The sequence below is a fragment of the Sminthopsis crassicaudata genome, chromosome 2 (assembly GCF_048593235.1).
Source record: "Sminthopsis crassicaudata isolate SCR6 chromosome 2, ASM4859323v1, whole genome shotgun sequence".
NCBI lineage: Eukaryota > Metazoa > Chordata > Mammalia > Dasyuromorphia > Dasyuridae > Sminthopsis > Sminthopsis crassicaudata.
In genome coordinates, this window is record NC_133618.1 from 537,432,515 (window position 1) to 537,455,637 (window position 23,123).

Here is a 23,123-nt window from a genome sequence, read left to right on the forward strand (position 1 = left end):
TTATGTTTAAAATAGTTCCTGCAATTCCAATAAACTTTGGATAGAAAACACCATCTGCATCCAGAGAGAGAACTATGGAGAGGAAAAGTAAATCAAAACACACTGTGTTCACTTTTTTTTTTTCCTTTTTCTTATGTTTTTTTCCCCCCCTCTTGTGGTTTTCCCCTTTTGTTCTGATTTGTCTTTCTAAACATGATTCATAAAGAAATGTGTATTTTGAAAAAATTAATGTAAATGTATAATCAGAAAAATGAGAAAGCAATAAAAAAAGGGAAAAATAGTCCCTGGAATCTTCATTTATTCAAATAAGTTATAATAACTTAAAATAAAACCTTACCCAGATAAGAGAAAGCATTTTAAATACTGATTAACTGCATTTAACACTGTTTAATAATATAAAAATAAAAGTATTTTAGTAATCAATCTAGGTAAGGCATTCAAGTAAAGCCAGCTATATTTAATATAGAATAGTAATATAAAAATCAAAATTCCAAATTCAGATTCTATAAACTATGATGTGATAGACATGATAAGAAAGACTAAAATAAAAGATTCAATGAATGAAACTTAACTATGCTTGCTATATGTAATTATGACTCTGTATAAGAAGCCAGCATAGGGACATGTTTACCTAATGATCCACCCACACAATTTGAGAAATAAAATAAAATATTTCTTTTGCTAATCCAGCAGCTCTAATGGATCACAAGTCTTTTATATCATACATGTAACTATAAAAACCTCTATTAGATAATATGAATTATCTATTTGAAAAATCAAAACCATTTACCATCTGTTCTAGATATCATTAAATCTTAAAAAGAAAAAAAATTAGTCTAGAAATTGGCATTAGCAGAAACAGATTTTAAACAACACTAAATTTTTAATCAGTAAAACATATGTAAACATTTTCCACAATTATTTTAAATATTAAGCTCTATCTAGCTTATTTTTCTTCCTCAACTACTGACCAAAAGTAGATTAAGAAGTATCTGATTAACATCTTAAATCAAACCACCCCTCTCCTAAAGAATAAAAATCCCTATAAGAATTTTTCTGCCTTTATTTTTACACAAAAGAGAAAAGCTAAAAGAGTTGTTATTTGTGCTATATGTAAAACTTAACCAAATAAAAACAAATTATCATGGATAATCATAATCACAGGAGGAAGAAGTATAAAATGAAAAATCCTCCCTCCTCTCCCCCAAATAATCCAAATAGTTATTAAAGATCACTGAAACCTTACCTAGACTGGTGGGTTTTATCAGTTCATCCAGCAAATCATAAAATGGTAATTTCTGAAGTTTTATATCCGGATGGACAGGGTGAAGAGCAGATGTAAGATGGGGTAGTTCCAGTTCATGTTTAGGTCCCAGAAGAGAAACAGGAAGTAATGGTGATGTTGCAGGGTGACCATCATAAGTAAGTTGTGGAATGGTAGACGGAGATAAAGTTGCTGGCATGGGACTTGAGTGTACATTGGGAATAGATAAGTCAGCAGGTGTCATAATTTTCTGGGGAAATCTCCGCCTATAGAGTTCTTTAATTTTCATTTGAACAGCAGGACTGCAGCCAGCCTTTAATAAATGCAGTGCTTTTGTGAGGAGTTCGTGTTTACGCCCGTGCTTGTTCCTTCCGGCGTAGCCCAAAAGTACTTGCAGTTCAGAAACTCTAAGGCTCATAACCATTTGCTTGAAGATAAACAAAATGCAAAGAATATTAGTATTGCAATAACTTTATTTGCAACATTAAGTTTTGTTTCCTTAATAATCCTATTTGAAGTTTATTTAAAATATAGTTGTTCATTTACAATGACCTGGATATGTCAAACTTAAAATTCAAGTACTTAAATGTTTAAAATCTGTATTTTTAAAGATATTGTTTCTGCCCAGAATTCAGATTTTAAACCAAGTATTAATACAGAATGTCACAATCTCTCTTATATTTACTTTCCTGCTACAATCAAGTCATCAACTTCAGCAGACATTTAACAGCACAGTGCTAGGGGTATTACAAAAGAAAATCACATGTCCTCGCAGAACTTAGATAATGAGAGGAAACATATATAAAAGATAGAAAAAAAAAAAAATATATATATATATAAACCCAAGTGCTAAATTATATGGTATAGACCAATTTTTGGTGGGGGGGAGTGGGTCATGGTACAGTATTCTTGTAGTAAGAAGCACATTGAATTTTTAAGTTGGCAACACTATGGGAGAGTCGAGAGACTCACAAATGCGCAGTTTCCCTTCAGTAAGAGCAGCTGTTTTTGTTGAGTTCTTTGCGAGTTCAAGGTCTGGCGTATTTTGAGGATATTGTGTACCTGTAATAGGCAAGTTTTGTTTATTTTGTGAATACTATACTTATACAACGTATGCTGGACAAGTAAAATTTATATAACACAAAATTACTTATTAAATATAATATTCAAAGTTTACATGGCACACCTAGAGAAACTCCCACAGAGAACACTTTTGAGAATTACTAGTACAGACTTAATACAAGAATGCTGAGAATTTGCCAAAGTAAAAATCATGTAGAACAAGTTAAACTTCTGTGGCTTTCCCTCAAGTGACTAAACTTAAAGATGAAAACTAAAGCCAGAGACAGGGAATCACATATTATAATGACAAACTTTGGAGACCTTGAACACAGTGAGTTTGGCTGGAAGCTAACTACTACTTTCTCTTCTCCCCTAGATAACACTCACCAAAACCCATCACAGGAACCTTAATAGTTCTGTCTCAGGTGATGACCAAGGTAAATGAAAGAAAAAGAGAAATGACTGTAATCTTGAATATAATACACGGTATCTTCAGGACAGAAGTACAGGTCTGGGGTAGAAGTAACAGGCATACTCAGGAATATCTTTGGCTTTGATATCTCTGTTGTGAATGATCAAGGCAAAGAGAATAATAGAAATTAAAAACGGTCACCAAAAACCTGTAAATCTGCTCTTCTTAGAAAATAATTTGATTGAAGACGAAATAATCTATAACTTAGAACTAGTTAGAAATCAAGCCTTGATATAGGTTTTGAGGGAAAAGACATACTTGCTGAAAGCCCGAATCAGCAATTTTGAAAGAAATTAAGGCCTTCAAATTAGAAATAAAGTATTAAGTTAAGGGGGCAGCTAGATGGTGCAGTGGATAGAGAGAGTGCCCGCCCTGAAGCCAGGAGGACCTGAATACAAATCTGACTTCAGACATTTAATACTTCTTAGTTGTGTGACTTAAGATTTCTTGGCAAGTCACTTACCCCCAATTACCTCAGGGAAAAAAAAGGTATTAAATTAGGTAACTTATTCTTTAATGAAACAATCATACAAGATCCAAAGTGCAAATAAAGGGTTAAAAAATGTCTTTAAAATGGCATTGGTCTAATTCATCTGTAGTAACAAGTACAATAAATAATCTATACAGAGCAATTTCCTGCTACTCAATTCTGTTTTGAATTACACACAATCATACAATTTAATAATTAAATTCCAGAATTGACAATTTTTTTGGCTCTGTTTACCTAGGTAAGAGGAATTAAATACAGTAATAGTTTATAATTCATTTTAGTAGAAATATACAATGCCATATCATATAAAATTTAATCTGCTTATGGTAAAAAACTAGCTATTATAAGTCTGACAGTAGTAAAATATTCTTCTAGTAGTTTTTGAAATATAAAATAAACAAAAACAAATAACATTTAAAAAGGAGTGAAAATAATTTTTACTACAGAATTTAATTTAATAAGTAGTCTCTTTCAAGGCTCAACATTTTGGCTACAAGAAAACTTTGTATTACTATAAAGAAAGGGTTATATCTGGATTTAAATTAGCCATTGTATTAAATCATAAGTAAAATATGAGAAACAAACTCTTATTTCCAAGGATGCCTCCCTCTATACTCTTCTAAAAAGAGTATAAAAAATCAGTTGTTTTAAATAAATGAGGATATATTTCCTGACAAAAAAAGTGCAGGCTGAGATTTTTTTTTTTTGGACATGGCCAATGAGGAAATTTGTTTTGCCTTTGTTACCTGGGTTTTGTTTTTCTTTATCACTAGGGAGGAGTTAGGAGTGAAAGTGTATTTTTGTTAAGTTTAAAAAAAACCCAATCTTTTAATTAAAGGGGGGAGAGGGGAAAGGTAGTACTAAAAATCTGAAACATTAAATAAAACCTATAGAAAAACATAGCAGTTTACAATATAAATTGCTAAAATAGGAAAATTAACATTGAAGTATATTTTAGACACTGAAATGCATTTTAATGTTGTGTGTTTAAAAACTCCATTTATTAGAATAAGATGAATATTTGTAACTAAAGAATAGTACCAATCATGACCATGTTATAAATCATTACCTCAGCAACCAAAATTTCTCAGAATTCTGCTGATGTTCTCATGCATCAATTACAATTGATGCTTGAGGTAGAGGGCTGAGGAGAGTAAATCAGAATGCCTGAGCAGCTAATATAATCTTAATGGTAGATCATTTGGTGACTAAAAAGACTACCATCTTTTTATCATAAAAATAAAAAATGCAAGAAATATCTAACAACCCAAGGAGAGCTGATTCTACACTGATATGTGGGCACAGGGGAAAATATAGCTACTATCTGCCTACTCTTAGTCTTATTCTTTCCTCTCTTAAGTCAGTGATTTGAGCAGGATAAGAATTAAAGGTGCTTATAATCCTTTGTTTTAGTTGATCAATAAGAGTATCACAAAATAGAATTCTAGAGTATCAGAGGCTTACAAATCTAGTTAGAAGGGGCAATTTTTTACAGGTAAGTAAGCAAAACTCCAAGGAGGCCCAATGATTTGTACAAAGTTGTACAGTTAGTACTATCTTCAGAAATAGAGTTGAAGTCCTATGACTTGATTGTGCTTTTTCTCATGATTTAGGCATACATGGTAGTATTGCCATCTGTAAATGAATAGTGAATAGAAGGGACAGGACAAGAGGAACTAGAGAGGAAAATTTTATTTTCTGCCAACTCATCAACAAAATGCGAAAATTAGTACAAAATAAATAGAAGACTACATTTTTCAATTTAGAAAAAACATAAAAATTGAATGCTAATGTTTTTAGCAGTAAGATAAAGTCATTTTATATGTATTGAGAAAGGTTATGCACATTAATAGATTCATTTTATATACATATATATATATATATATATATATATATATATGGTTGGACTATATAATTTTATCCATTTGGGGAACTCCAGGTGTGGAATTTCTTGGTCATGCAGAGTACTATAAAGGGGCAAGATTTTTTTCTATCAAATTGTGAAATTCTATTACCAACATTTCATCTCAAAGGTTACAAATAAGAACAGGTAGATGCATATACATAGCACAGGCCAGGGCAAATATCATTGTGTAATAAATAATAATTTATTATAAGTAGTGTTAACATTTCTAAATATTTTGAGGTTTACAGAAGGCTTGCTCCAGAACTCTATGAAACTGAGCAAGATTATACAAATGAGAAAACCTCAGAGAAGTTCCACAACTTGCTTCAGATCACAGAGCTAATGTGTGGCAAGGCTAGGGGCTGGTCCAAGGTCTTCTGAATTCAAAACCCATGTTCTTTCCACTATATTACACTACTTTTAAGCACGAGTATACTTACTCCTAACTTACAAATATTAAAATCAAGCCATGCTAAGATAATAAGATAAAGAGTTATGGGCAAACAGAAGTCAAAGTAAAATGCTGGCCAACATATCTGGAAGGAAAAGTACTGCTTTGCAGAAATGGTGAGAAGTGAGAGGGACACCTCTATTTTTGGATGATAAACAAAAGACCCGGAACCATGTTTGTGGAATTAATGGTTCCATAACTGTTATAAAGATTTTCAATAAAGGTTTATGTCACATGGATATTAGCCTATTGTAAATGAAAATAAAAGCTAAAGAAAAAAATTAGTAAGCAATTCAGCATTAGTCTAATTAAAATAAAAAGAATCCAAATTAAATAAGTATTTATTAAAAAAATATATGTGCTGAGCACTATGGTAGGGACTGGAGATAAAAGCAACAACCAAAGAGTCCCTGCCCTTCAATAAGCTTCTGTAATATATTAGGGAGAAACAACATGAACATAGATAAGAAAATGCCAAGCATGCAAAAAAAGCAAGTACAAAGTGAGAGGGCACTAAGTAGGGGAGGTGGGGATTAAGATAAGCCTCTAGTAGAAAATCTTGAGATATGCACCTCAATGAATTTAAGGAGTTTTCCATGCAGAGATGAGGCAAGAACACAAAATACTACAATATTGAATCAGGAACAAGCAATACATATAGGTCCAAAGATAATATACACATGTAAAACAGTTATGCAATATAATAGTTCAGACCTTCATCAGCTCCTGCCAGGAACTGCAAGAGCCTCCTAATGGTCTTCCAACTTCAAGTCTCTTCCTGTTCTAATCAATCCTCCACATAACTGCCAAAAGGATTCTGCAAAAGTGAAGGTCTGACCATATGGCTTCCAGGGGCTTTCTACTACTTTGAGGATCAAATGTTTGGCATTTTAAACCCTTCATACAGTCAAATTGTCCTTCAGGTTCTCACATAGGGCACTTATTTTTATTCCTTTGAATAGTAGAGGATTGGCTGTCCTCTAGGCTTGTGAAGCATCTTTCTCCACATTAACTCTTAGAACTAATTCATGATTGCCTTCAAAAGCTCAGCTCAAATATGTCCTTCTACATAAACCCTTTTTTTAGTCTTGTGCCCTTCCATCCTCCACATCCCCCCTCCCTAATTGTTTATTCCTGAAAATGATTTTCTATTTAGTACATACCTCTCTATATGTGTACATGTTGCCCCCAACTAGACTACACAAGTAAGGTCCATGAGAGCTGGGAATATTTTTCCTTAGTCTTTTTTCATTCTCTAGTAATGGTGCTTGGTACTTAATAACTCCTTGCTTGAAGAGACAGGCATATCTAAAATATATAGTATATAAAAAATGTTTCCCTTTCGATAAGGCTTGACTTATAACAAATTAAAGTCTTAGTGATATATAAGTTGTCACAAGTCTTAACATAAAATTCATTAGCTAGAACCTTAAATATTAAAGATCAAGTAAAAATTTTTAAGTAAAAAATTAAACACATATTTTTCTCATTCATACAGTCCTCTGAAATAGTTTATAATGTTAAATTATAAAATAGGATCAGTTTATATTTATATCAGTTTATATTTAGAACTTTAACTAGTTCTATGAACTTCAGCAAATCACTTCATTAACTAGGCCAGATTTCCTTCTAGAATGGATAGCATGACCCAATGTTACCAATGAATGTAAGTAATTATTGGGGAATACAGAATGCCTATCCTGACAAAGACTTTCTGGGATAGACATGTTCTGGCCTCAGTTCTGAAGGTTTCTCACATATTGACAACATATTAAGTAGAGTACTCTATAGGATCAGGGCATAATTTGTGGAAAGGCAAAGAACAGGATTATTATAACAATGTAGTATGCCAAAATAACTATGTTTTTTGCATGAATGGAATTGTTTCTACATTAGGGAAAAAAAGGAGTGGAAGAAAATAAGTTGACAGAAAGCTTCCAGTGCTATCCTAGATTTTTAGATTGTACATACTGAGTAAAATATATATTCTCTAATTTGAAGAAAGATATGAAGGAGGATCATTCTACCAATTATATATTAGATGCTTTAAAGTTGGGAAAACAATGAAGGAAAAGCAGTGTCTAGATGTGAAGTGATAAGGCCTGAAGTGAGGTTGCCATGGAAACAAAGAAGGTGGTCAAGTTTAATAGAAAATTTGTTTTGTGATTCTATAATCACAAATGTTGACTAGAAAGGCCTTAGGTTATTTATATCAACTCCCTCATTTTATTTTGTTCCAGAATCACTCAGGATATCAAGACCAAAATCTGAACCTCAGTTTGACTCCAAATTCATTTTTAAAAGCCCAACCCAAATTATATCTCCAGGAAGACTTCCTTATTAGTAATAACCTTTTCCTTCAAATTTCATTTAATACTTTTATTGCTAATATAACTGGGTAATATTGTATTTTATAATGAGCTTTTCCCTCCCTCCCCCAGACTTTAAAATTTTATAAAAATGGGATGGAATCTTATTTCAACTTTTGATTTCTTTTTCCCACTCTGGGTCTAGCAACAAAAGCAATTTAATACATGTTTATTGATAGGAAGCAAAGGAAGAAACAGCAGAAGTCTAGAGTTTAGTTATCACTTGGGATTTTATAAAATAAGTTTTTGATCACAAAACAGAACAATTATTTAGGAGACTCTACATTAGCCAAATTATCTTTTTTTTTTTCCCTCCCCTGAGGCTGGGGTTAAGTGACTTGCCCAGGGTCACACAGCTAGAAAGTGTTAAGTGTCTGAGACCAGATTTGAATGCCAAATTATCTTTTGACATAACAGCTTTTAAAGTTTCATTGATGCCATCCTGTCAGACTGAATCTCCTCTCTAGTGATAAAAAATTTTGAATAGTGTTTGAATAGTACCTCTCATCTCCATCTCCACCTCTTTGCAGAGTGTTTCATCATCAGTCTTTCTTGCCTTAATTCAGCTTCTTTGGGGGGAATTTTTAAAACATTTACAATGTTGCTGTCATACACACAACATGGAACTGGGTTCTGCTTATCTTATTCTGCATCAAAACAAATCTTCCCATACTTTTCTAAATTCCTCAGAATCAACCTTTCTCATTTAACAATACTATTGAATTACATTCTTTGCTATCACAAAGAGTGTTGCTCTGAATATTCTGACATAAACTTTCTTCATTTCCTACTTTTTTTTGATTAGTACTTTACAGCACTACTTTCAGTGAATGGGGGGTGTGTGAAGGAAGGAAACAGGTACTTATTAAATACCTACTATATGTCAGGCACTGGGTAAGTGTTTTACAATTATTATATTTTTTACCTTTATAACAAGCCAGGGAGGAAGGTACTATAACACCATTTTACAGGTAAGAAAACTAAAGCAAACAGAGGTAAGGTGACTGGTCTAGGATAACACAGTTATATATTTGAATTCTGAATTCAGGTCTTTCTAATGCTTCCTGTATTCCATAGTCCTTCCAAATTTGACTGTACCCGTCTTTTCTCAATCTTTGGCAATATGCCAAAAGTAAGAAGAAATTCAGGAGTTTTCATTTTTCTTATAATTAATGACTTGGCATAGTCATTTTTAAAAGGCTAATCAGAGATCTAACCCTAAGATTGGTGTTTTTAGGCCATCCAAAATTTGTTTTGTCATTTCAGTATTTCAATTTTTAGATAATCAAATTTATTAGAATACAATAATTACTGGTAATTCTCTTAATTTCCTTGCATCAACTGCTCTATTCTTATTTCTATTTCTGATGATTTGAAGGACTAGGTTTTTTAGCTAATTGTTAATCAAAATTGTTAGTACTTTTTTTAAAAGTTCTTAGACTTATTTATATATAGTTTCAATTATTTTCTAATATTCAATTATATTTATCACTAACCTCATCTTAATTTTTTTCTTTTTCTGTTACATTATTGATTTATTCTAGAATGAATTCTGAAATATGATAAAAGCATTAAAATATTTTTTATCAAATTTTTATCAAATAAGGTATCAGAGTTTATTGTTTGAATCTTTCATTGGACAACCTCAAAAAAAGTTAACATCTAATAAATACTAAAGATAAAACAAAGGGCAAATGAAAATAGATAAGGTCAAGTATTTATAAAAAATAATAAAATCAGAGTGAAAAATAAGGTAAATTCTAGGACTGGAACAAGAGACAGAAATACGTTTGGTCAAAACTATAAGAGATTAAGTAAAAAAAAATGCAGAAGAAAAAGGCCAAAAAGTTAAAAGTACCCCCCTAAAATTATTAAATTTCAGAAGCATTCTGATATAGTAGGAGTTAGAGACAGTTGTACTCAGAAGGTGGGAATTCAAGAGCAAGCCTTATCATCTATCATACATGAGACTGCTAGGGAAACCATAGTTTCTCTCCATTTGTTTTTGTAAAATGAGAATAATATTTATAATAACTCCCTCCCTCACAAGTATATTTTGAAGATCAAATTAAGACAACATATATAAAGGACTTTGTAAGTAGAAGGCACTATATAAATATAAGCTAATATTAATAGATTTGAAAAGAACTGTTTCCAAACAACAGATTTCAAACTATGATCTAAAATTTGGAATTATAGAAGCATGGTATTTTAAACTATGTGATTTAGGAAGAGTAGATAAATAAATGAGATATGAAATTTCTTTCCAATATTCCCTTGGTTATACAATTCTTTTAATGTTCTGGTAAAGCTTAAAATTAAATTACATCTCATACAAATAATCCAATATCTCTTGAGACTTAGCCTTGAAAGAGCTAGAAAATGTACCCTTGAAATGTAAGGAATCAAATGACTTCATTCTTTCTTTATCCACATATCTAATTATTTAACAAGTTTTAACAAAATAACCTTTTCAAGGGAGAATTTTCCACCAATGAAGAGGAAATTAGAGAAATAATGAATTACTTTGTCCAACTTTATGCCAACAAATTTGATAACCTAAGTGAAATGGATGACTACCTCCAAAAATATAGGCTTCCTAGATTAACAGAGAAGGAAGTAAATTGCTTAAATAGTCCTATTTCAGAAAAAGAAATAGAACAAGTTATTAATCAACTCCCTAAGAAAAAATCCCCAGGACCAGATGGATTTACATGTGAATTCTACCAAACATTTAAAGAACAATTAGCCCCAATGCTATATAAACTATTTGAAAAAATAAGAAAGGAGCCCTACCAAATTCCTTTTATGGCACAGACATGGTACTGATACCTAAACCAGATAGGTTGAAAACAGAGAAATAAAATTATAGACCAATCTCCCTAATGAATATTGATGCAAAAATTTTAAATAAGATATTAGCAAAAAGACTACAGGAAATCATCCCAGGATAATACACCATGATCAAGTAGGATTTATACCAGGAATGCAGGGCTGGTTCAATATTAGGAAAACTATTAGTATAATTGACCATAATAATAACCAAATTAACAAAAACCATATGATCATCTCAATAGATGCAGAAAAAGCATTTGATAAAATCCAACATCCATTTCTATTAAAAAAAAAAAAAAACACTTGAGAGTATAGGAACAAATGGACTTTCCTTAAAATAATCAGTAGCATCTATTAAAAACCATCAGTAAGCATCATATGTAATGGGGATAAACTGGAACCATTCCCAATTAAGATCGGGAGTGAAACAAGGTTGCCCACTAACACCATTGTATTAGAAAAGCTAGCTTTCTTTGCCAATAAGAGTTGAGAAAGAGATTAAAGGAATTAGAGTAGGTAATTGAAGAAACCAAATTATCACTCTTTGCAGATGATATGATGGTATACTTAGAGAACCCCAGAGATTCTACTAAAAAGCTATTAGAAATAATCCACACCGTTAGCAAACTTGCAGGATACAAAATAAGTATGTCATTAGCACATAAGTCATCAGCATTATAACAAAATCCAAAGTTAAAAGTTACAAAGAGAAATTCCATTTAAAGTAACTACTGATAGTATAAAATATTTAGGAATCTATCTGCCAAGGGAAAATCAGGAACTATGTGAGCAAAATTACAAAACACTTTCCACACAAATAAAGTCAGATCTAACCAATTGGAAAAATGTTAAATGCTCTCGGATAGGGTGGGCAAATATAATAAAGATGACAATACTACCTAAACTTTTATTTAGTGCTATACCAATCAGACACCCAAAAAACTATTTTAATGACCTAGAAAAAATAACAAAGTTCATATGGAAAAACAAAAGGTCAAAAATTTCAAGGGAACTAATGAAAAAAAAATCAAGTGAAATCTAGCTGTACCAAATCTAAAATTATATTATAAAGCAGCAGTTACCAAAATCATTTGGTATTGGCTAAGAAATAGACTAGTTGATCAATGGAATAGATTAGGTTCAAAGGACAAAATAGTCAATAACTTTAATAACCTAGTGTTTGACAAACCCAAAGACCCCAACTTTTGGGATAAGAACTCGCTGTTTGACAAAAACTGCTAGGAAAATTGGAAATTAGTATGGCAGAAACTATTCATTGACCCACACAACTTACACCAAAATGGGTTCATGATCTAGGCATAAAGAATGAGATTATAAATAAATTATAAGAACATAAAATAGTTTACCTCTCAGACCTGTGGAAGAGGAAGGACTTTATGACCAAAGATCAACTAAAGATCATTATTGATCACAAAATAGAAAATTTTGGTTATATTAAATTAAAAAGGTTTTGTACAAACAAAACTAATGCAGACAAGATTAGAAGGAAAGCAATAAACTGGGAAAACATTTTACAGTCAAAGGTTCTGATAAAGGTCTAATTTCCAAAATATATAGAGAACTGGCTCTAATTTAAAGAAATCAAGCCATTCTCCAATTGATAAATGGTCAAAAGATATGAACAGACAATTCTCAGACAAAAAAACTGAAACTATTTCTAGCCATATGAATAGATGTTCCAAGTCATTATTAGTCAAGATGCAAATTAAGACCACTCTGAGATACCACTATATACCTCTCAGATTGGCTAGAATGACAGGGAAAGATAATGTGGAATGTTGGAGGGGATGTGGGAAAACTGGGACATTAATACATTGTTGATGGAATTGTGAATACATCCAGCCATTCTGGAGAGCAATTTGGAACTATGCTCCAAAAGTTATCAAACTGTGCATACCCTTTGATCCAGCAACATTACTACTGGGCTTATATATCCCAAAGAGCTTTTAAAGAAAGGAAAGGGACCTGTATATGCAAGAATGTTTGTGGCAGCCCTTTTTGTAGTGGCCAAAAACTGGAAACAGAGTGGATGCCTATCAATTGGAGAATGTCTGAATAAATTGTGGTATATGAATATTATTATTGTTCTGTAAGAAATGACCAGCAGGATGATTTCAGAAAGGCCTGGAGAGACTTACATGAACTAATACTGAGTGAAATGAGCAGGACCAGGAGATCATTATATACTTCAACAACAATACTATATGATGGTCAATTCTTTTTTTTTTATTTTAATTTTTTTTATAATAATAACCTTTTTTTGATAGTACATATGCAGGGGTAATTTTTTACAACATTATCCCTTCTACTCACTTCTATTCCAATTTTTCCCTTCCTTCCTTCCACCCCTTCCCCTAGATGGCAGGTAGTCTTATACATGTTGAATATGTTATAATATATCCTAGATATAATATGTGTGCAGAACCGAATTTCTTGTTGCACAGGAAGAATTGGATTAAAAGGTAAAAATAACCTGGGAAGAAAAACAAAAATGCAAACAGTTTATACTAATTTTCCAGTGTTCCTTCTCTAGTGTAGCTGATACTGTCCATCATTGATCAATTGGAACTGAATTAGATCTTCTCTTTGTTGAAGATATCCATTTCCATCAGAATACAACCTCATACAGTATTGTTGTTGAAGTGTATAATGAACTCCTGTTTCTGCTCATTTCACTCAGCATATGATGATCAATTCTGATGGACGTGGCCCTCTTCAACGACGAGATTTATCAAATTAATTCCAATAGAGCAATAATGAATTGAACCAGTTACACCCAGCTAAAGAACTCTGGGAGATGACTATGAACCACTACACAGAATTCCCAATTCCTCTATTTTTGTCTGCCTGCCTTTTTTATTTTCTTCACAGGTTAATTGTATACTATTTCAAAGTCCAATTGTTCTTTTTTTTTTTTTTTTTTTTTTTTTTGCTGAGGCAATTGGGGTTAAGTGACTTGCCCAGGGTCACACAGCTAGGAAGTGTTAAGTGTTTGAGACCAGATTTGAACCCAGGTCCTCCTGACTTCAGGGCTGATGCTCTATCTACTGCGCCACTTCAAAGTCCAATTCTTTATGTACAGCAAAATAACTGTATGGACTTGTATACATATATTGTATTTAACTTATACTTTAACATATTTAATATGTATTGGTCAACCTGCCATCTGAGGGAAAGGGTAGGAGGAAGGAGGGGGAAATTGGAACAAAAGGTTTTGCAATTGTCAATGCTGAAAAATTACCCATGCCATACATCTTGTAAATAAAAAGCTATAATAATAATAAAAAAAATAACCTTGTCAACATTCTCTCCCTCCCCCATTCCTTCTCTCCACTCATACCACAATCCTGTAATCTAATCCCTAATGATCTCTTAATTGGACTAATGAAATACCTTTCCCATTGGTGGTCTTATAACCAATCTCTCCCCTTTCCAATCTATCACCCAAATATCTACCAAAGTGATATTCCTAAAGCACATGTCTGATCATGGCTGTGTAAGAAGCTTTAATAGCTACCAACTCTACAAATTTCTCAATTTTCCATTTAAAGACAATCACAATTTGGCTCCAGATTTTACAGAAGATTGCCATCTCTATTATTCCAACTTTCTCACTTATCTTCACTATTTTTTTCTACTGTTTTCCTACTTCTTACTAACATGCCCATGTTTCTCCCACCTTCAAAAAAACCTTACTTGACTCAATCAACTTCTAATTATATATAATCCTTTATCTCTCTCAATTTTCCTGGCTAACCTCCTCAATAAGGTTGTCTATAATGAGTGCTTCCATCTCCTTTCCTTTCATTCTCTTTATTCTGCAGTCTAGTTTCTAATCTCATCATGCAACAGAAATTGTTCTCTCCAAAGTTACCAATGTCGTCTTCTTCATTGTTAAAAGATGGCCTCTTCTCAATCCTCATCCTTCTTGATGTCTCTGAAGCATTTAGCACTACTGATCACCCTTTTCTCCTTAATACTACTCTTTTCTGTTTTGTTTTTTTTTTGACAGTGTTCTGTCCTAGTTTCCCTACCTGAAAACTCTCCTCCCTTTTTCTACCATTCCCTCTCAGTCTCTTCAGATCTTTATTTTCATCTCTCCCATCAACTTTGGCTGTTCCGCAAGACTGTATCCTGCTCATCCCAAACAGGATATCCTATAAAAACTTTAAACTCAACATATCCAAAACTGAATTCATTATTTCTACCTCCCTTCCCTCTTCCTAACATTCCTATTGCTGTGAAAAGTACAAACATTATCAAAAGCATTACCAAAGCTCACTACCTAGAAGTCATCCTCAACTGTCTACTTCCCCCACCCACTCATATCCAATCCATGTGCTATCCATTCTATTTTCATAATATCTTTCATATATATACTTTTCTCCTGCGACACCGCCTCTATATTAAGACAGGCCTTCATCACTTCAAGTCTCTCACTGAAGAAAGCTTTCTAGTTGGGCTTCTTTGCCCTAAGTCTCTCCCCACTCCAATCTATCTTCCACTCAGTTGTTTAACTGATCTTCCTAAAATCTGAACATGTTTTATACTTACCCATCTCCCATTCCTTAAGTTCTAACAGCTTCCTATTACCTCCAGGATCAAAAATAAAATTTTGTTTATTTTTTAAAGGACTTTACCTTTCCAGTCTTCTTATGCTAATTTCTTTCCACATGCTTCAGCAGCTCTCAAAGTATGACCTGGGGAAACTTGGGGTACTCAAGAATCTTTTAAGGGGTTTGGAGGTCAACAATAATAATACAAATTTTGTATTTTTGTAATAATACAAATATCTTTTTAATGTCTAATATAGTAAGCATTTGTCAGCATAATCTATCGAGAAACATACAAATAAAAAAAGCTCTTTGAGGGCAGGGGATCCTTGAATGTAAAAGGATCCCGAAACCACAAAATTTGAGAACCACTGGCATATTCTATGGCCTAGTAATAATGGCTTCCTTGCTATTTCTCATATATAAGAAGTTTCATCTCTCAATTCTGCTTTTCATGTTCTGTCCCCCATTCCTGTAATGGTCTCTTTCCTAAGTCTACATCTTAGTTTCTTTACCTAATATTAGTTACTACAAGTCAGATAAAAATCCCATCTTCTGCCAGAAGCCTTTTTGATCCCTTCTTAATGCTAGCATTTTCTTTCTGTGATTACTGCCAATTTATCCTACATATATCTAGTTCATGCAGTCATATGTATGTTTGCATGTTGTCTCCCTCTTATGTGAGCTCCATGACCACAGAGATTTTTTTTTTTTTTTAATTTTGATTCCCCAGCACTTAGCACAATGTCTGGCACACACAGGAAGCATTTAAAAACTTGTTGACAATGCTGAAAAATTTCCCATGCATATAATCTTGTAAATAAAAAGCTATAATAATAAAAAAAAAATAACCTTGTCAACATTCTCTCCCTCCCCCTATTCCTTCCTCTCCACTCATACCACAATCCTGTAGTCTAATTCCTAATGACCTCTTAATTGGACTAATGAAATAGACTGACAACATTCTATTACTGGCTTCCACAACACTGCACAGGCCATTTCTCATGTCTAAAATGTTCTCATATCATTGCAAGCTCCTGGAATCTTATAGCACTCCTCAAGGCTCAGGTAAAGAGCTATCTTTAACAAGAGGTCCTACTACTTACTTACTTTGCATATGCCTTATATTTATACAACTCTGAAGAACTTATGCCTTCCCAGAGCAATGTATATACCCTTTGAAAGTGATTATTTTCACCTCCAACATATTCTACAATTTATACATAGTAGAAACCTAATTAATAATTGTAAGAATAGTAACTTGTAATTGGAGACAGAACCAAGATGGCAGAGAAGAGGAAGTGCTCAGCTGAGTTTTCCCAACATTCCTCTCCAAACAATTTAAAAATAATACTTCAAATAAAATTCTGGAGTAGAAGAGTCAACAAAAGGTCAGAGTAAGACATTCTTCCAGCCCAAGGCAACTCAAGATATTTAAAGATTGTGGCATGGGAGTGGAGGTTAGCTCACAGCCTACATGGATGCAAGTCCTACCAGAGGTGGGACTAGCTCATGGTGAAAGAAATAGTAGCAGTTTCAGGAGCTCTCAAGCCAGAGACAGTAAGAGGACCTAGCTAATGGTCAGAAATTACAGAGGACCTCCTGTGCTAGCACTAGATAAAGTACCAGATGCTGTTTGGCAAAAACCCAATGCCTATGTTCACATCTCAGTTCTAGGGCAGAAGGAGCACTTTCAGTCACAAAGGAGTAGGGACCCTGATGAGCAGTACTGTTTCATGTCCCAATGGATAGGACCCTAAGGAGCAGTATCAATTGCAATCCAAAGGAATCAGGCCCCTTACTAGGTTAAAGATATGAGTACAAACCAGGAGAACAGTGACCACAGCTCTTCCCTGACCACATCACCTTGGAAGCACAGAAAATTTCCAAATCTCAAGAACTTGCTCTGCAAGCAGTATTATGAAAAAACCTGAAGTCTGTTCCCTCTACCCTGCCTTCCTCATGCTGGGAACAAAGAATAACATTAAGATAAAGATAAAAGTCAAGAAACAGGCTAGAAATATTAACAATCACCAAAAAAGAACAATCAGAAAATAAAAAGTAATTGTGGTGACAGGGATGATCAAGGCACAAACTCAGAGGACAATGATGTCAAAACAGCTACAAAGAAGGGGGCAGGATTTGAATTATATATAAGCCCAACAAAAATTACTAGAAGAGATTTTAAAATGATTTTCAAAGTCAAATAACAGTGGTAGAGGAAAAATTGGGTAAAGAAATTGGGAGGCGAGAGGAGGAGGAACGGGAGGAACCAAGATGGTAGAAAATATCCAGGACATTGCCTGAGCTCCCTCCTTTTCCCTCAAAACCTACTCTAACATTGTTTTCTGATTGGATTTTGGAGTGACAGAACCCACAAACATCTGGAGTGTAATAGTTTGCCAGCTTAAGATACCTTGGAAGGACCTCAGAAAAGGTCTATTTTAATTGAGCAGGAGGAATGAGAAGCTGAGAGGCCTCTTGTAGGCAATCTACTGGAGGAGGCTCTTAGCTGAAGTACAGCAAAGTTGGCTACTCTGTCCAGATTCAGAGGACTAATGGGTCATCTGTGAGACCTCCAATATAACTCAAAAGGCAAATTATAAGTTCCTAAACTGCTGAATAAGCAGAACCAAGCTAAGCCAATCCAGCACAATAAAAAAAGCCTGCAGCACCTTTGGCCTCTGCAAAAAACAAAACAAAATAAAAAGGTTTGAATAATCTCCCCTGTGTCCCAGGAGCGGAGCTCAACTTTTAAAAATGAGTAAAAAGGCAAAATGAGCCCTGACCATAGAAAGATAACATAACAGGGAAGATCAGAACACAAATCTAGAAGAGGACTGAAATGGCAAAATGCCTACATCCAAAACTTCAAAGGGAGATAATGAACAGCTCTCAAGCTCTTTTGGAATAATTCAAAAAGGATCTTAAAAGAGATAGAAGAAAAAAATGGGAAAAAAAATGAAAACTATATAGTAGAATTATGAAAGTTTAGAGTCTACAGCTTGGAAAAGGGAGCATAGAAACTTGATTGAAAAAATTATTAAAAAATAAATTTGATGAAATGGAAAAAAAAATCCACCAAAAAACCCCCAACAAAGTCCAATTGGCCAATTTTTTAAAAAGCTAATCAAAGAAAATAATTAAAAAATTGACTGGACAATGAGACATCAAAAAAAAAAAATCAAAAAATTGAAGGAAATATAAAATACCACATTGGAAAAATAACCAACCTGGAAAATAGAATCAGAGAAACAATCTAAGAATTATTGGACTGCCTGAAAGTTATTATCAAAAAAAGAGCCAAGACAACAGATTTCAAGAAGTCATCAAGAAAAACTGTCCTGATAAACTAGAATCAGAGGGTAAAATCATCACTGAAAGACACATTGAAAGATCATCTCCTGAAAGAGACCTCAAAATGAAAACTCCAAGAAATATTGGAGCTAAATTCCAGAATTATCAGATTACGGTGAAAATATGATAAGCAGCCAGAAAAAAACCAAAGTACTGAGGAGCCACAATCAGGATTATCCAGAACCAACAGCTTCCACATTAAAGGATATTCCCAAAGGCAAAGGAGCTTGGAATACAATTAAGAACCAATTACCTAGCAAAATTAACCATTATCTTTCAGTGGGAAAAATGGTTGTTCAAATAACAAATGAAATAGGGGATTTTCAATCATTTCTGATGAAAAGACCAGAGATGAACAGAAAATGTGATCTTCAAATACAAGACTCTTAAGAGAAGCATAAAAATGTAAACAAGAACAAAAAATTTTTTTGTTTTGTTTTTGAGAGGTAATTGGGATTAAATGACTTGCCTAGCATCACACAGCTAGTTAAGTGTTTAGTGTCTGAAGTCATATTTCAATTCAGGGTCTTCCTGACTCTAGGGCTGGTACTCTATCTACTGCACCATCTAGCTGCCCCCAAAACTTTGATTTTAAAGATTAAAATGTTTATATCCCTACATGGGATAACTTTTCAGATCTGTATCTTTATCAGGGCAGTATACATATAGAAGGTAAGGGTATAAGTTGCCTTTAATGTGATGATATTTTTTAAAAAAGAAATAAAAAAAGTTTAAAAAAAAAAAAAGAATTGTACTTGAAGAAGAGGAATGAGTATGTAAAATGGGGTAAATTATGCCACATCAAGAAAGAAAGAAGGGTGAGGGATGAGCATTGTTTGACCCTTAAATCTCATAGGATTTGACTCAACCACAGAATAAGGTACACACAGTTTTGCACACAAATTTGTCTCATTCTTTTGGGAAAGGGGGGGAAATAAAAAGAAAAGCAAAGGAAAGAAAGGAAAGGGAAAAGGAAAGGGAAGAGAAAGAAAAAGGGGAAGGAGGGAGGGGAAGAGGAAGAGAAAAAGGAAAGGGAGTGGGAGAGGGGAAGGGAAAAGGACAGGAAAAGAGGGAGTGATAGAAGGTAGGGCAGAAGAAGGGGAAAGGAATAAGAAAAGTTGAGGGACTGATAAAAGGGAAGGCAGATTGAGGGAGGTGGGAGTCACAAGCAAAGCACAGGTGAAATAAGTATAAATGGAAAAATAGAATAGCATGAAACATAAAATTACTTATCTTAACAGTAAATGTGAATGGAATGAACTCTCCTATAAAATGGAAGCAGATAGCACAAAGATTAAAAGCTGGAATCCTACAATATTTACAAGAAACACCTCTGAAGCAGACACACAAGTACAGAGTAAAAACAAAGAGGCTGAAGTGAATATATTATGTTTCAGCTGAAATTAAAAAACAAAAAAAAACAAAAGAGGGGTAGAAATCTTGATTTCAGACTAAACAAAAGCAAAAATCAATCTAATTAAAAGAGATAAGGAGGAAAACTACAGAGATAAAGGAAAGGAAATCCTTTCTAAAGGGTACTATAGATTGTGAATATCAATACTAAACAAGTGATTCAGCATCCAAATTCTTAGAAGAGAAGTTGCAAGAACAAATAGAAAACAAAACTATACTAATGGGGGATCTCAACTTCTCTCAGAACTAGATAAATCTAACCACAAAATATATAAAAAAGAAGTTAAGGTAAATGGAATTTTAGAAAAGTTAGGTATGATGGATCTTTGGAAAAAACTGAATGGGGATAGAAAGGAATAAAACCTTTTCTGAGTGGTACATGCCACCTACATAAACACTGACCATATATTATCAGGGCATAAAATCTTCACATCAAATACAGAAAGGCAAAAACATTAAATGCATCTTTTTCTGAATTTTGAAATAAAAATTACATGTAATAAAGGGCCATGGGAAAATAGACCAAAAAATTGGAAATTAAATAATTAATTCTAAAGAATGAGAGGGTCAAACATTAAATTATAGAAACAATAATGTCATCCAAGAAAATAAAAATAATGAGACAATGTACTCAAACTTATGGGATGGAGCCAAAGCAGTTCTTAGGAGAAATTTTGTAACTCTAGAATGCTTATAAAAAGTGCAATCAAGGGAAGAAAATTATAAAAAAAAAATTGGTAGTTTAGTTAAAAAAAAAAAAAAAAAAAAAAGAAAAGAAAATAAAATCTTTTTAAAAAAGAACAAAACTTCAGTGATGCTTTTCCTTAAAATAGTAAGTAGCATCTATTTAAAACCATCAGCAAGCATCATATGTAATGGGGATAAACTAGAACCATTCCCAATAAGATCGGAGTGAAACAAGGTTGTCCACTATTACCGGTGCTATTCAATATTGTATTAGAAATGCTAGTCTTGGCAATGAGAAGAAAAAGAGATTTAAGGAATTAGAATAGGTAATGAGGAAATCAAATTATCACTCTTTGCAGATGATATGATTGTATACTTAGAGAACCCCAGAGAATCAACTAAAAAACTATTAGAAATAATCCACAACTTTGGCAAAGTTGCAGGATACAAAATAAGTCCACATAAATCATCAGCATTCTTATACATCACTAACAAAATCCAACAGCAAAAGACACAAAGAGAAATTGCATTTAAAATAACTGTTGATAATATAAAATATTTGAGAATTCATCTGCCAAGGGAAAGTCAGGAACTATATAAGCAAAACTACAAAACACTTTTCACACAAATAAAGTCAGATCTAAGCAACTGGAAAAATATCAAGTGCTTGTGGATAGGTCAAATGAATATAATAAAGATGACAATACTCCCTAAACTAATCTATTTATTTAGTGCTATACCAATCAAACTCCCAAGAAACTATTTTACTGACCTAGAAAAAATAACAATTCATCTGGAAGAACAAAAGGGCAAGAATTTAAAGGAATTAATGAAAAGCAAATGAAGGTGACTTAGCTTTACCAGATCTAAAACTATATTATAAAACAGCAGTCATCAAAACCATTTGGTACTGGCTAATAGAGAAATCAATCAGCGGAATAGGCTAGGTTCACAAAACAAAATAGCTAATGACTATAACAATCTAGGATTTGACAAACCCAAAGGCCCCACCTTTTGGGATAAGAATTCACTATTTGACAAAAATTGCTGAGAAAATTGGAAACTAGTATGGCAGAAACTGGGCATAGACCCATACCTAACACCATATGCCAAGACAAGGTCGAAATGAGTTTATGATCTAGACATGATACCATAAACTAGAAGAACACAGGATAGTTTACCTCTTAGACCTGTGGAGGATGAAGGAATTTGTGATTAAAGAAGAACTAGAGATCATTATTGATCATAAAATAGATAATTTTGGTTATATTAAGTTAAAAAGGTTTTGTACAAACAAAACTAATGCAGACAAGATTAGAAGGGAAGCAATAAACTGGGAAAACATTTTTTACATCCAAAAGATCTGATAAAGGCCTCATTTTTTAAATATATAGAGAATTGACTCAAATTTTTAATAGTTCAAGCCATTTTCCAATTGATAGGTCAAAGGATATGAACAGATAATTTTCAGATGAAGAAACTGAAACTATTTGTAGCCACATGAAAAGGTGCTCCAAATCACTATTGATCAGAGAAATGAAAATTAAGACAACTCTGAGATACCACTACATACCTGTCAGATTGGCTAAGATAACAGGAAAAGATAATGACGAATGTTGGAGGGGATGTGGGAAAATTGGGACACTGATACATTGTTGGTGGACCTGTGAATGTATACAGCCATTCAGCAAAGCAGTTTGGAACTAAGCTCAAAAATTATCAAACACTGAATACCCTTTGATCCAGCACTGTTTCTTTTTCTTTTTTTTTTTTTTTTGAGTTTATTAAGTTTATTTTATTTTTTTTTTACATTTTTTTTATTATATATATATATATATATATATATTTTATAATATTATCCCTTGTATTCATTTTTCCAATTTACCCCCCCTCCCTCTATTCCCTCCCGACGACAGGCAATACCATACATTTTACATGTGTTACAATATAGTCTAGGTACAATACATGTCCAGCACTGTTTCTTAATGGTATTATATTTCAAAGAGATCTTAAAGGAGAAGAAGGGATCCACATGTGAAAAAATGTTTTTGGTAACTCTCTTTGTAATGCCAAAAAACTGGAAACTGAGTGGATCCTTATCAATTGAAAAATGGCTGAATAAATTATGGCATATGAATGCTATGGAATACTATTGTTCTATAAGAAACGACCAGCAGGATGATTTCAGAGAGGTTTGAAGAGACCTACATGAACTGATGCCAAGTGAAATGAGCAGAACCAGA

The 23,123-nt window shown here is 33.1% G+C and overlaps 1 protein-coding gene across 12 annotated transcripts in view; it reads right to left on the bottom strand.

Annotated features, from left to right (window-relative positions):
- The window catches only part of PIAS1 (protein inhibitor of activated STAT 1), a 193,548-nt gene that overhangs the window by 102,511 nt on the left and 67,914 nt on the right, over positions 1 to 23,123 (bottom strand). For 6 of the 12 annotated variants that reach the window (XM_074294711.1, XM_074294713.1, XM_074294712.1 and 3 more), the window contains 2 exons: positions 2,237 to 2,326; positions 1,247 to 1,691 (listed from right to left, as the gene is read on the bottom strand). In XM_074294711.1, the coding sequence (XP_074150812.1) occupies positions 1,247 to 1,691; positions 2,237 to 2,326 (535 nt within the window). Of the gene's footprint in view, positions 1 to 1,246; positions 1,692 to 2,236; positions 2,327 to 2,713; positions 3,432 to 6,359; positions 6,381 to 23,123 lie in introns of those variants that run through there. The other 6 variants (XM_074294717.1, XM_074294718.1, XM_074294719.1 and 3 more) reach the window with 3 other exon arrangements.